Source organism: Gastrolobium bilobum, unplaced genomic scaffold (assembly GCF_033153095.1).
Source record: "Gastrolobium bilobum isolate Gb01-03AN ecotype WA unplaced genomic scaffold, APGP_CSIRO_Gbil_v1 utg2242, whole genome shotgun sequence".
NCBI classification, from domain to species: Eukaryota; Viridiplantae; Streptophyta; class Magnoliopsida; order Fabales; family Fabaceae; genus Gastrolobium; species Gastrolobium bilobum.
In genome coordinates, this window is record NW_026895266.1 from 67,964 (window position 1) to 82,503 (window position 14,540).

Below are 14,540 nucleotides of genomic sequence, written 5' to 3' on the forward strand. Positions count from 1 at the left end.
AAAAAAAAACATTTAAGATATCTTAACATTGAGAAACTATATCTGTTATACTTATGTAAATTAATGTATATAAATGCGTGATTCCCATCAAATACAATTTTGGAAGAGATGAGAAGATTTAAATGTGACTAAGTCCCGACTCCGAATTAGTTCCATAATTAGTTCAAAGAATTAAAATTTGTAGAAATACCTGAACCGACTCGCCCCAAAAGATAAAAAAAAGTATATGTGTGTGTGTATTTAAATTAATTTATTTTAAGGTTAAAAAAAATTTAGTATTTTTTTCAAATAAATAATGAATTTTTCCCTACGATTAGTTCTATAATTAACTCAAAGAGTTCAAATTTGTGAACATAACCGGGTGTCGACTCGTCTCAAAGAGGTAATTAGAATTATAAAAAAATGTATATAATTGTGTGTATTTAAATTTACTTATTTTAAGGTTAAAAAGATTTAATATTTTTTTTTTAAAAAAATGACTTTTTAAAATATGTGTTTTTCAAACATGCTGCAAGCCATAATAATATCATATAGAAAAAGAATTCATGGATGAAAAAAAAAATCATTTTACAAATACAAGTGCGCCCGACCCACAATTGTCTTTAGAGAAATTTAAACTCTTGTAATATAAATAAAGTTCGCTTACATGTAATTCAACCATGCAATAAATACTAATTGACAAAATTATTATTATTATTATTATGAGAGAGATTATAAATAGGTTATAAATATATTCTTCTATTATTATTATCCGATAAATAATATATATTTTATTTACTAAAAATATTGATTAATATTTTAAAAATTGAATCAAATTACTTAATTTTATCGGTCAATTGATGAATTAATCATGTTTCTGATTTAATTTTCTTATTATATTATTTGATTTAATTATGATTTGACAATTAATTTAACTAATCGAATCAATCAAAAGTTTCGCCCGTTTTAATTTTAGATTTGATTTTTTAAATATTGATACTCACTAACAAGAGAAAAAGTGGTGTATAAGTATAACATTTCAATTAGGGGGAGTTTGATACACCCAAAAAATTTTTTGGAAAAAACTACTCTTATGCTATATATGATAAATTTTTCTTTTTCGATAACTGTATCACTTTTTTTTTATTTTTTTTTTTCAGATGGTGGAGCCCACAAATTTATCTCTATGACATGAGATAATTTATCTCCTTTAACATTAGATTAATAAAACTCAAAAAATTTATGCCCAAAATCATAATTAATTACTAGAAATATGTTAGAAAAATAAATTTCCCGAGAATATGACAAAAAAATTGTTTGAGAAGTTAAAATATTACTAAGAATATTGGCTCAAGTTTACTAATTTTATATTTGGTTGATTATCGAATATTTTTTAGAATGTGGAGTAATTTACAAAAATAACCTCAAACCCATTGCAGCAATTGAAGATTCCAATTAACACGATTTACAGATTTCAATTTTCTGAATAGCTTTGTTCCTTGGCTATGTCACCGATTTACATGGGTTCAAAGCATGCTCACCGAACTGAACCCTTCCACTACCACCATCCTCGATCCATTGTGGAACCCCCAAATCAACAACCCAATAGACCCTTCTTCAATCCACAACAATAAATCCATAACCCAACAAGAATATTCAACGACGATTCAGAGCAATTCCCGTTATAGCCGCATACCGACCATAAAGAGCAACAAAACCAACACAACGAAACCTAAATCAAAACCAGCAACAAGTGATTCCTGGTATGACAAGAAGCTAAACCAACACAACGAATTGAATTATGGTTTATTTTTTATGTATAGTCGCGAGATATTTAACATGTTGGTCTTGGGTATGACAAGATGTAACAAAAAGACCTGGTTTGTGGGTCTCCATTTCTTGCCGAGATTTCATTAGCAAGATGACCCTGACCATAGAAACTGAAATGTCTCTGTCCAAAAAACTGTGTGACATTTTCCCACCACCTAGGATTTCAAGAATACTACCCAGGAATACTGGAAAAATCACTTTCTCGGAAAAATATTTTAAAATGTGCTATCAAACATAATCTTCTTGGAAATCCATCCTCACTTTTCTAGATATCTGAGAATAATTCCTCTATCAAACACTCGCAGGTAGTGTTTGGTTCGGGAGAAATTTTTTTTTACTAGGAAAATGTAATTGATAGGAAAATGGTTGGAAAGTGAGTTTGATAGGAAAATGTAAAAAAAGTTGTTTGGTTAACCCAAATATTACCAGGAAAATTTATTTAAGTATGCAAAATCTATGTTCGGGAGAAACTTTGCACCTGTTTTTTCACTTCCCCAGTCATCTCAAAATACCACATCTCAAGTGGTATTCTGTAACAGTGAATTTCATCCAAAAATCAACACAATTCCCATCTATCCTATTTGTCTGGTATTTCTTGAAAAAATCTGAACCAAACGTGATATTTTTTAATATCCACCTACACTTTCCCATCAATCCTAAAATAAACCTTCAACCAAACACTACCCCAAGGTAATCATATCTGTTTGTCTTCGACTCGCCATAAAATGGGTTAATACAACCACCTCATTTTTAAAAGTGAGTTAAAAATGTCAACCTTTTTCATTTTATGATCAAGTTGGTGAGTCAACTTGCTTATAATAAATAAATAAATAAACCAAAAGAGAGAGTTAGTGAAATTTTTTAGAAAAAAATGAAATATTTCACTTAAATTATCTAATTAAACTTTAAAAAAATAAAAATAAAATAAAAACTCAATTCATCAGGTTCACCTATCCCAACATGCTTTAACTCTTAAGCGTGATGGGTTAAAAAATGTAGCCCAACTCGCGAAATTAATCGGGTTAGATGGGTTGACCCGATGGGTAAAACCCGTTTTGCAACATCTTTGTAATTCCAGCCCCCCTTTATAACGGTTCACATTTTGGCGCCAAAAACGAGGTTCCTTAGACACAATTTTCCGTTTCCATGAATTGTGTAAAACCATGTACGAGGAAAATCACGGTCCAAAACCTTCTCACTTTGGGTGCATCCAGGTCTCCAAAACCGCACCTCGAGGTCGACGCTTGGATCATCAAGACAGGCTTCGATCCCAGCACATGTCGTTCCAATTTCAAGGTGAAGAACTGTCTCCAACGTGGGGATTTGTGCGGTGCCCGCAAACTATTTGACGAAATGCTCCACAAGAACACTATCACCTTGAACATGATGATCATGGGTTACATAAAATCTGGCAATCTTTCCAATGCTAGTAACTTGTTTGACAGCACGGTTGAACGCACGGCTGTTACCTGGACAATGCTGATTGGTGGTTATGCTCAGAACAATCGGTTTCCCGAAGCTTTTGATCTTTTTGCTCAGATGTGTAGGCATGGGACTGATCCGGATTATGTTACCTTGGCCACTCTCTTATCTGGGTTCACTGAGTTTGACTCTGTCAATGAAGTAACCCAAGTTCACGTCCATGTTATCAAATTGGGTTATGATTCGACCCTCATGGTTTGCAACTCATTGCTTGATTCTTACTGTAAAACCCGTAGCCTCAGTTTAGCTTGTCACCTCTTCAAGCATATGCCTGAGAAAGATTCTGTCACTTTTAATGCATTGTTGACGGGATACTCCAAAGAGGGGTTCAATCATGAGGCCATAAACCTGTTTTTCAAAATGCAGGATTTGGGGTTTAGGCCCACGGAATTCACTTTTGCTGCAGTTTTAAATGCGGGCATACAGTTGGATGATATAGAATTTGGGCAACAAGTTCACAGTCTTGTAGTGAAGACCAATTTTGTGTGGAATGTGTTTGTGGCTAATGCTTTGCTTGATTTCTACTCCAAGCATGACCATGTTGTTGAGGCAAGGAAACTTTTTGTTGAGATGCCAGAGTTAGATGGTATCTCTTACAATGTGCTCATCACGTGTTATGCATGGAATGGAAGAATCAAAGAATCTCTTGAACTTTTCATGGAATTACAGTTTACTAGATTTGACAGGAGGCAATTCCCATTTGCTACACTGTTGAGCATAGCTGCAACTGCTTTAAACCTGGAAATGGGTAGGCAAATTCATTCCCAGGCTATTGTAACAGGTGCCATTTCAGAAATCCTGGTTGGAAATTCTTTGGTCGACATGTATGCTAAATGTGACAAATTTTGTGAAGCAAATAGGATTTTTGCAAATCTGGCTCATCAAAGTTCAGTTCCATGGACAGCCCTGATCTCTGCTTATGTTCAGAAGGGACTCCATGAAGATGGCCTAAAGCTATTCATTGAGATGCAAAGATCCAAAATAAATGCTGATGCAGCCACTTATGCCAGCATTGTAAGAGCCTGTGCAAATTTAGCCTCAATGACACTAGGAAAACAGTTACACTCACATATAGTCAGATCAGGATACATTTCAAATGTATTTTCTGGGAGTTCATTGCTTGACATGTATGCAAAATGTGGATCCATAAAAGATGCACTTCAAATGTTTCAAGAGATGCCCGTGAGGAATTCAGTCTCCTGGAATGCACTGATTTCAGCTTATGCACAAAATGGAGACGGTGAGCATACTCTTGGATCATTTGAACAAATGGTTCGTTCAGGTTTGCAACCAAATTCTGTTAGCTTCCTTAGCGTGTTATGTGCCTGCAGCCACTGTGGTCTAGTTGAAGAAGGATTACAGTACTTCAACTCCATGACTCAAATTTATGAACTTGTTCCTAAAAGAGAGCACTATGCATCAATGGTTGATATGTTATGTCGCAGTGGAAGATTTGAGGAGGCTGAGAAATTGATGGCTCGGATGCCATTTGAACCTGATGAAATAATGTGGTCATCAATTCTCAACTCATGTAGAATCCATAAAAATCAAGAGTTAGCAAAGAAAGCAGCAGACCAACTATTCAATATGAAGGTTCTTAGAGATGCTGCTCCATATATTAGCATGTCCAATATCTATGCAGCAGCTGGTGAATGGGACAATGTGGGGAAGGTGAAGAAGGCCATGAGAGACCGAGGTGTTAGAAAGGTCCCAGCTTATAGTTGGGTTGAAATCAAGCACAAGACTCATGTTTTCTCAGCCAACGACATGTCTCACCCACAAATGAGAGAGATAATGAAGAAGATTGATGAACTGGAGGAACAAATGCAGAAACAAGGGTATAAACCTGACTCAAGTTGTGCCCTTCACAATGTGGATGAGGAAGTCAAGGTAGAGTCCCTTAAATATCACAGTGAACGCATTGCCATTGCTTTTGCACTAATTAGCACCCCAAAAGGGTCACCTATATTGGTAATGAAGAACCTACGAGCTTGTACTGATTGTCACGCCGCCATCAAGGTGATCTCCAAGATAGTTGATCGGGAAATCACAGTCAGAGATTCAAGTAGGTTCCATCATTTCAGAGATGGATTTTGCTCCTGTAGGGACTACTGGTAGGCTTTGTTCTTTGGATAAAACCATCAATTTCTCTTAAAAAGAGCAGAAAAAACTTGGCAACGAGTTTTCCAAGGTCAATTCACACACATATCTAACTTTCTATCTTCGTTTGTAACATTATTTATACCAAACTTCTACAGGCCAAACAGAAAGATATATTGTTCTTTACGTACAATTAATTCTAACACAAATTGGTATTGGAACCCTTGGAAGTTGTAATATCTAGCTAAACTGAATTTCTCGGAACATTTCTATGCAGACACCTTTTGTAATCAGAAAGAAATGAAAGATAACTAAATTCGTGGGAAATTCAAAGTTACACACAAAAATATTGACATGCGTTTTGGTGCTGGATCATTGAAGATTTCACAGAACCAGCGTTTGCAATTGGTCTCCATGGCCTATTAATTACTTCCTCTATCATTAGGTAGAGACTAAAGAAAACTGAACAATATTAATATGGACGAATACCATATAAAACAATAATATTGGTGTCTTGCAAAAATCTAAATTAAGTGGTGGAAAAAATTAGAATACCGGTATTTTCCCTCTGCATAGAAGTTGATGATATGTGGTTCTTGCTCACAAAGTTTGATTTGCTTAGAACATATGCTTAACATCTTAGTTGCAAAGAAGTCACAACCGCTTCCTCTCTCTCACTCTCTCTCTCTCCTCTATTCAGAACCACTCTTGTTTGAGTGACAAGTTAGTGTTCATTTGCAGTGGTAAAAAACAGAACCCTCGCCTTATGTTGTTTTATCCAGTTATAGAAATGAAAATTATATTATAAGAAATTCCAGGTGCAAATACCAGAAAATAAACCTCCTGGTCACTCACAAGAACTTGCGATCATTATACAATTTGTGAAATGCGCCATAGCCCATTAGCCCTGTTACCTTTTTCTCAAATTACACAATACTTACTCCACAAATGACATGAAAGTCCAACTATAGACTCAAACTTCCTTCAGACACTAAAAAACCCGAATTCCTAAAATGCAATTCTAACTTCTAAGCCCCGATCTTTCATTTTTGCAACATACACATGATTGGTAACACAAGTTTATCATAAGCTCAAGTATAAAGAATCAGCATAGCTTCCTGACATTCATAATCATTTTTCCTTCTAAGATTCATCAATTCAGTAATGTGCAAAAATAAGAATGCTAATTTTAAAAGTGACAACAGTGTTGGTTAACAAACCAAACACGAGAAGAGCATGACAACACCCAGCAAACAGATATGTAAACAAAGTTTTATAAGTGTTTCACAAGACCTATGCAAAAACATAGAGCATGTGCAGATGACCTAAACCCTACAATTAATCAATAAAGCCTATAAACAAATGAAACGAAATTAGAATGCGGGTGTTAAATTTACAACATACTGTTTTTTACACGCAATTAATTCTAACACAATTAGAACACTTCAGAGTTTAAACATGTTATAGTATAGGCCATTAAAACAGCTTGGATTATAGTGGTTTCAACCACTGACTGAAACCTAAGGAGCACAAAAACAACAATTCACACCACAGATCTTGCATTCAAAGCATCAACTAAAATCTCAAATATTACAAAATTTCTTTCAATACATCCAAAATTATCCATTGAGAAAAACAAAAAGCAATAAAAAAAAAACATTCTACTTCTTAAGTAGATCATCAGGAACAACTCTAAGCTGCTTCCTCTGCTTAGACTTAGCAATCCTCTTCAAAGTGTTAGGGTTTGTAATCTTCTGGAACTTGGTGCCAGATCTCAGAATATTCTCTTTCTTCTTCTTTTCCCTCTCTTCCCTCTTCTTCCTCTTCTCAACCTTATTCATCCGAATCTCCTCCTTCAACTCCGTCATCCTTTCCTTATACGCCTTCTTTATCATCTTCTCCCTCCCTCTCTGCTCAAACGTCGTTCCCTTCCGGCTCACCTGAACCGCCGACGCCCTCTGCTTCCTCACCTGCTTCCACTTCCGACCGGAAACCCTCCCGGCGATCACGCCGTCGTAGCTCGGCCTCCCGAACACCGGCTTGTCTGGATCGTCTGACGACGGTAGCGCCGATCTCTTCGCCGGCGGAGGTAGAGCGTCGTCGGTGTCCATGGAAGCGGTTCCTTCGTTTTCATTGCCGTCACCGGTGATGTTGTGTGCTTCAGCTTGTTCTCTTTTGCGCTTGTAGGTTTTGCCACCGAAACCCTCGTCCAGACACCGAAAATCTATCGTGCACGCCATTGCTGTGGTGTGTGAAGAGAGCAGATCCGAAACCCTAGCACCTTTTAGGGTTTATATAGCTTAAGGATTCTCACATACTCACAAGTTGGTTATTTGACGAATAAGGCTTTCTCTTAATAATTTAAGAGCGCATATTTTCTTATGTTGGTAGGAGAGAAAAAAAAGTAGAGATAAGTTAAATGTGAGTCTCACATTTTAAATTAAAAAAGAAAAGAAAAATTAATTGGCACGGAAAACGAATTTGTGTAGGAAAAAATTCTTATCTCACGTAGAAGGAGATAATGATTTCTCATAATTTAATGACCGTTTCGTCTTGAAATTAAAAACCTATTTGCGAAATAAAATTATTAAAAATTATATAATGTTTACATAAATTTAGAATTAAATCAAGAAAATGTAGAAATCATCATTAATTTTCACGTTTAAAGTGTTATTTATATAACTTTAGCTTTTTTTGTAATCAGAATCTGTTATCTTAAAGGAGAATAAAATGAATGAATCATCAACAAAATTTATATTATTAAAATCATTAAGAGTGGATTAGTGACTATGTAGCACCGATACTCACACGGGACACGGGACACGTGACACGATACGACACGACACTCCGACACGTTAATTCTAAAAAATATTAAATTTTGACACGTTAGGACACGTTTTGATATTAAATAATATTTTTAATTTATGTAATGTATATTATATTTAATATTCAATAATTCAACAAAAAAATAAAACTAAACTTATAATATTCATCAATTTTGCAAAGAAACATAAGATATCCTGAATATTTGTATTAAACTCAATAAAATGGTAATCGTAATCCAACGAATCTAATAGTTGGAACTAAAAGCTCAACACAACGAAACCTTTAAACCTTTTTTTGAATTTCTATAACGCGTGTTGAAGTGTCGGGGAGTGTCGGAGTGTCGGACACGACACATTAGAATTTTTGAAGTGTCAGTGCTTCATAGATTAGTCATAAGAAATTTGATAATTTATATTTGATTATTTATGCGAGTATATTATATATATAGTGCCTATGCCATTGTATCTCTGAATATTTATATTTATCGCATAATATCCTACATATATGTTTAGCACATAATGATGAAAATTTTGCATTTGTGACTGATTCTAAATTATATAAACTAAACTGAATTTAGCATGAAATTATAGAAATTGTTCAGTTCTATTAAACCGTATAATGATACCTCAAGGGTATGCGCTCAGAGATATCCTATGGATAGGTATCTTGGTTGACTTATAGCCAATATCCCTATCACTGCACACAAGCAATAGGCTTATAGCTGAGACGTGAGTGTGTGCACAGTGTGGGCAGAAGTAGTAAATGAGTTCAGAGTGTATACTTGGGGTCTTTAACCTCTTATTTATAAGGGTTACCTCTTGGGCTTGTGTAGATCTCCCAGTTGTAGTAGGATTTAACTTCCTTTCTGTTGGGATAGGGACTCTATCCTAAGCTGCCTTACTGTTTTATATTGTTAGGATAATTGGAGAATTATTCTTTAAGGGATCCTTGGGTAGGTGGTTAGGATGTGGAAATATTCCATAACAGTTGCCCCCAGCCCGGCAGTTCGGAAGCTCGGACTGCTGGGGTGCCTAAGTTAGATTGATAAGTCGACCCTACCGAGGTACTCTGATCCTGCCTTGGGTCTGGTGTGACTACCTCTTCTGGGTTTAGCTTTTTATATTAGCTTTTCTTCTCTTGAAGTCTCTGAGTGGTGAGGTGGTATTTGCCTTTTTTTGACTTTGAGCTCGGCTTCTTATATCGTGGCTTTCTTTAAATTGACTTGGTTTTTGCCTTACCTACACTTTTGAAGGCAGTATATTTGCCTTTCTGATTTTAGCCCGGCTTAACGTACCGTTGTTTTTCTAGACTTTTTGCCATATTTTGTTTGAGCCCGGCTTCGCATACCGTCTCGATTTGTCTTTTATCTTAAATTGGGGTGTGATCCTTTTCTAGGATCACGATCTCTCCAAATTCGTCTTCTCGGATTGGGGTGTGATCCTTTTTCTAGGATCACAACTCTCCAATTTCGTCTCCATTTTTATCTCAGATTGGGGTGTGATACTTTTCTTAAGATCACATCTCTCCTTTTCTGTCTTCATTTTGACCTCGGAGCCTGAAGATATGGCTTAAGCTGAGTTGAAGCTCAAGGCTGAGGCCGAGCTTTAATCTTTAAGCCTTTCATTGGGTTGAATTGGAGCTCAAGGCTAAGGCCGAGCTTTTAATTTTAAAGCCCTTTGTTGGGCTTAGTTGAAGCTCAAGGCTGAGACTGAGCTTTTAATGAATTTAAAGCCCTTCACTGGACTGAGTTGGAGCTCAAGGCTAAGGCCGAGGTTTTAAACATGAAGCCCTTCGTTGGGCTGAGCTCAAGGCCGAGGCCGAGCTAATAAATTTGAAGCCCTTTGTTGGGCTGAGTCTAAGCTCAAGGCTGAGGTCGAGCTTTTAAAATTTGAAGCCCTTTATTGGGCTGAGCTCAAGGTCGAGGCCGAACTAATAATTTTGAAGCCCTTTGTTGGGCTGAGTTAAAGCCCAAGGCTGAGGCCAAGCTTTTAAACTTGAAGTCCTTTGTTGGGCTGAGCTCAAGGCCGAGGCCGAGCTAATAAATTTGAAGCCCTTTGTTGGGCTGAGCTCAAGGTCGAGGCCGAGTTAACAATTTTGAAGCCCTTTGTTGGGCTGAGTTAAAGCTCAAGGCTGAGGCCAAGCTTTTAAACTTGAAGTCCTTCGTTGGGCTGAGCTCAAGGCCGAGGCCGAGCTAATAAATTTGAAGCCCTTAGTTGGGCTGAGCTCAAGGCCGAGCTAATAAATTTAAGCCCTCAGTTGGGCTGAGTTGAAGCTCAAGGCTGAGGCCGAGCTTTTAAACTTGAAGCCCTTTGTTGGGCTGAGCTCGAGGCCGAGCTAATAATTTTGAAGCCCTTTGTTGGGCTGAGTTCAAGCTCAAAGCTGAGGCTGAGCTTTTAATATTGAAGCCCTTTGTTGGGCTGAGCTCAAGGCCGAGGCTGAGCTAATAATTTTGAAGCCTTTTGTTGGACTGAGTTGAAGCTCAAAGCTGAGGCTGAACTTTTAATATTGAAGCCTTTTGTTGGGCTGAGCTCAAGGGCGAGGCCGGGCTAATAATTTTGAAGCCCTTAGTTGGGCTGAGCTCAAGACCGAGGTCGAGCTAATAAATTTATAGCCCTTCGTTAGGCTGAGTTGAAGCTCAAGGCTGATGCCAAGCTTTTAATCTTGAAGCCCTTCGTTGGGTTGAGCTCAAGGCTGAGGCCGAGCTTTTAAACTTGAAGCCATTCGTTGGGCTGAGCTCAAGGCCGAGGCCGAGCTGATAATTTTGAAGCCCTTTGTTGGGCTGAGTTGAAGCTCAAGGCTGAGGCCGAGCTTTTAAACTTGAAGCCCTTTGTTGGGCTAAGCTCAAGGCCGAGGCCGAGATAATAATTTTGAAGCCCTTTGTTGGGCTGAGTTGAAGCTCAAAGCTGAGGGTGAGCTTTTAATATTGAAGCCATTTGTTGGGCTGAGCTCAAGGTCGAGGCTGAGCTAATAATTTTGAAGCCCTTTGTTGGGCTGAGTTGAAGCTCAAAGCTGAGGCTGAGCTTTTAATATTGAAGCCCTTTGTTGGGCTGAGCTCAAGGCCGATGCCGAGCTAATAATTTTGAAGCCCTTAGTTGGGCTGAGCTCAAGACCGAGGTCGAGCTAATAAATTTAAAGCCCTTAGTTGGGCTGAGTTGAAGCTCAAGGCTGATGTCAAGCTTTTAATCTTGAAGCCCTTCGTTGGGCTGAGCTCAAGGCCAAGGCCGAGCTGATAATTTTGAAGCCCTTTGTTGGGCTGAGTTGAAGCTCAAGGCTGAGGCCGAGCTTTTAAACTTGAAGCCCTTTGTTGGGCAGAGCTCAAGGCCGAGGCCGAGTTAATAATTTTGAAGCCCTTTGTTGGGCTGAGTTGAAGCTCAAAGCTGAGGGTGAGCTTTTAATATTGAAGTCATTTGTTGGGCTGAGCTCAAGGTCGAGGCTGAGCTAATAATTTTGAAGCCCTTTGTTGGGCTGAGTTGAAGCTCAAAGCTGAGGCTGTGCTCTGCGTGCTCGCTGCTATAGTTGGGTGGGAATCGAACTTTACGGTTTCCCACAGACGGCGCCAATGTTTGATTCTATTAAACCGTATAATGATACCTCAAGGGTATGCGCTCAGAGATATCCTATAGATAGGTATCTTGGTTGACTTATAGCCAATATCCTCATCACTGCGCACAAGCAATAGGCTTATAGCCGAGACGTGGGTGTGTGCACAGTGTGGGCAGAAGTAGTAAATGAGTTCAGGGTGCATACCTGGGGTCTTTAATCTCTTATTTATAAGGGTTACCTCTTGGGCTTGTGTAGATCTCCCAGTTGTAGTAGGATTTAACTTCCTTTCTGTTGGGATATGGACTCTATCCTAAGTTGCCTTACTGTTTTATATTGTTAACATAATTGGAGAATTGTCCTTTAAGGGATCCTTGGGTAGGTGGTTAGGATGTGAAAATATTCCATAACAGAAATAAAATAGGAAATCTCACCATTAAATAAATATGAATAAATTAATTATTATAAAGAATTAAACTAATAAGAAACAGAACTATGGTTATCACTAAAAATCAGGAGAAGTACCTGTTGAATTACACTTTACCAGTGAAATGCACAAAAGTAACTATGGGGGCGTTTGGTTGAGGAGAAATTTTTGAAATACTAGAGAAATAGAATTGATAGGGAAATGGTAAGAAAGTGAGATAAAGTGAGATAGATAGGAAAATTAAAAAAAAAGTAGTTTGGTTTGACGAAATATTACCAGGAAAATTTATGAAAAAGTATAAAACCTATGTTTGGTTTATGATAAAATTTGGATGGGTAAATAGTATGAAATGACAAATATAACCCCAATACAAATATCCTCCATTTGTCATCCAACGAATAAAACGCAACGTCCTGATTGTCCGGATATGAAGTGAGTATTCTTCAACAGGAATTAAATCAAACAACTTGGATGCAATAGAATGCTGTGATTCTCTCCCCAATATTCTAACCATAATCTCAACAACCTGATTGTCCACCTTCATATTTTCAGACCCAAAGTGCAACCAAACACATTCAAATAACAAAAGGGCTCTTTCCCAGTTGCCAGAAAGGTTGGGAATATCAACTTCAAGCAATTCAAATTTGGCAAAGTTGAAGAAATCATTCAAACTATGCAAAGGTGACCCAACAATTGAATTGAGCATCAACTTACCTCTGGCTGATAAAAATCCAAACTTTGCCTCCTCAAGTTGATCATAATCAATTCTGGTGGCAGAAGCTGAAGTGGGTAGCAGTGGTTCAGTTGAATCAAGAGAATTTCAGAGAGAATTGAAATGGGTCCTGTCATCATGAATTGGAGGCACAAGTGTGAGGGAATGAGTGGTGATGGGAGCAGAAGAGAGGTGTTGGAGATGTTGGATAAGAGAATCCACATGAAAGGAAGGAGGAGGAGGTGGTGGAGAGTGCATACCCGGGTTTTCATAAAAACCCACCCTCAATTTTGCTTTCTAAACAATGCAGATTAGTGGAATTCGGTGGTTCAGTTGGGAAAGCTATGCAAATTATATAAATGGGGATTTGAAGAAAATCTGTTCAAACAAACGTTGCCTTCCTAAAAACCTTACTTCATATAGATGGGGAAATGTTGAAAAGACCCAAACCAAACACCACCTATAGTCAATATCAATTTTATTTTTAAATTAATATCCCCTTGATTTTATGAATGTTTATGTAATAGAAATTATCAATGTTTTAAAAATTAATAGATTATTGAAAACCGCCGAAAGTGTTGATTTTCGATTCAATGGTTTGGACCGTGATTAAAACGTAGTTAATTCGGTGATAATTAAATAATTCTTAAACTATATGATTTATCAAATAATAAACTAAAATGAAATTTAAGAAATTAAAAGAAAAATTATAAATTAACATAAAAAAACTATATTAAATGTCTTGTAAGATAAAAATTAATAATAAATTACTAAATAATAACCGTCCTCATGTGAACTTCATAACTTTTATAAGTTAACAACCTTAAAATAGTATGAGATAGGACATTATTACTAGATCAATTAGTATTACTTCCAATGTCATATTACCATTTTGTTTTATCGTTAAATCAATTATGTTGATCCAACAATTATATTCATTTTCACCTTTGTACGGTTATGATTCTCCATATTTAATGTGAAAACATTAAATATAGGAAATCCTAACCATACAAATTTAGAAATAAATACAAAATATGGGTTTGGTGTTTGTCACTTTAAATGACATAAGTTATGTTATTTTAAGAGAGAGATAGACACAAAGAATGAAAATTATGGGAGAGAAAGTGGGTGGTTTTTTTTAATTTAAATTTTAAATAAAAAAATATTTTTTTTGTGTCTGTCTGTCTCTTAAAATGACATAACTTAATGTCATTTAAAATGACAAACACTTTTCCTATAAAATATTAAATATAGGGAGAAGAAAAAATATTTTTAAAAAGTTAAACCATAATTGTTGGATCAACGTAATCGATCTAACAATGAAATAAAGTAGTAGTAACATTAGTAGTAACACTAATTAGTAGTAATAATATTCCATCTTAAAAAGTATTTTGCCAACCTCTTTCAACATTGTTAGATTATAATCTCATCTAACGGTGGAGATTTAAGGAGATAAAATAAACTATTTTACCCCTTTCTTTCCCCTCACTATCTCCATCATTTTTCTCTCCTCCCAGCCTTTCTCACTCTCTATCGACGAAGACATAGGATGAATTAAAACTCTCAACAAGGTTTTATGTTTGTTATTAGAACTTCTGAAATAAACCTCTGTTTGTCAGCAAAATGCAAGAATTGTTTCCAACA

The 14,540-nt window shown here is 36.6% G+C and overlaps 2 protein-coding genes across 2 annotated transcripts; one reads left to right on the plus strand and one right to left on the minus strand.

The window, feature by feature from the left end:
- Positions 1 to 2,955: 2,955 nt before the first annotated feature.
- Positions 2,956 to 5,409, plus strand: LOC133302760 (putative pentatricopeptide repeat-containing protein At2g01510). The gene has a single exon (XM_061502582.1). It carries the CDS (start codon positions 2,956 to 2,958, stop codon positions 5,407 to 5,409), a length of 2,454 nt encoding a protein of 817 aa, XP_061358566.1.
- A 1,514-nt stretch (positions 5,410 to 6,923) lies between these two features.
- LOC133302811 (protein PXR1) lies at positions 6,924 to 7,704 on the minus strand. The gene has a single exon (XM_061502634.1). It carries the CDS (start codon positions 7,629 to 7,631, stop codon positions 7,053 to 7,055), a length of 579 nt encoding a protein of 192 aa, XP_061358618.1. The 5' UTR covers positions 7,632 to 7,704; the 3' UTR covers positions 6,924 to 7,052.
- Positions 7,705 to 14,540: the final 6,836 nt, after the last annotated feature.

Excerpts from the sequence above, each read along its gene's own strand:
- LOC133302811 (XM_061502634.1), bottom strand. The coding sequence starts at position 7,631 with ATGGCGTGCACGATAGATTTTCGGTGTCTGGACGAGGGTTTCGGTGGC.
- LOC133302760 (XM_061502582.1), top strand. The coding sequence starts at position 2,956 with ATGAATTGTGTAAAACCATGTACGAGGAAAATCACGGTCCAAAACCTT.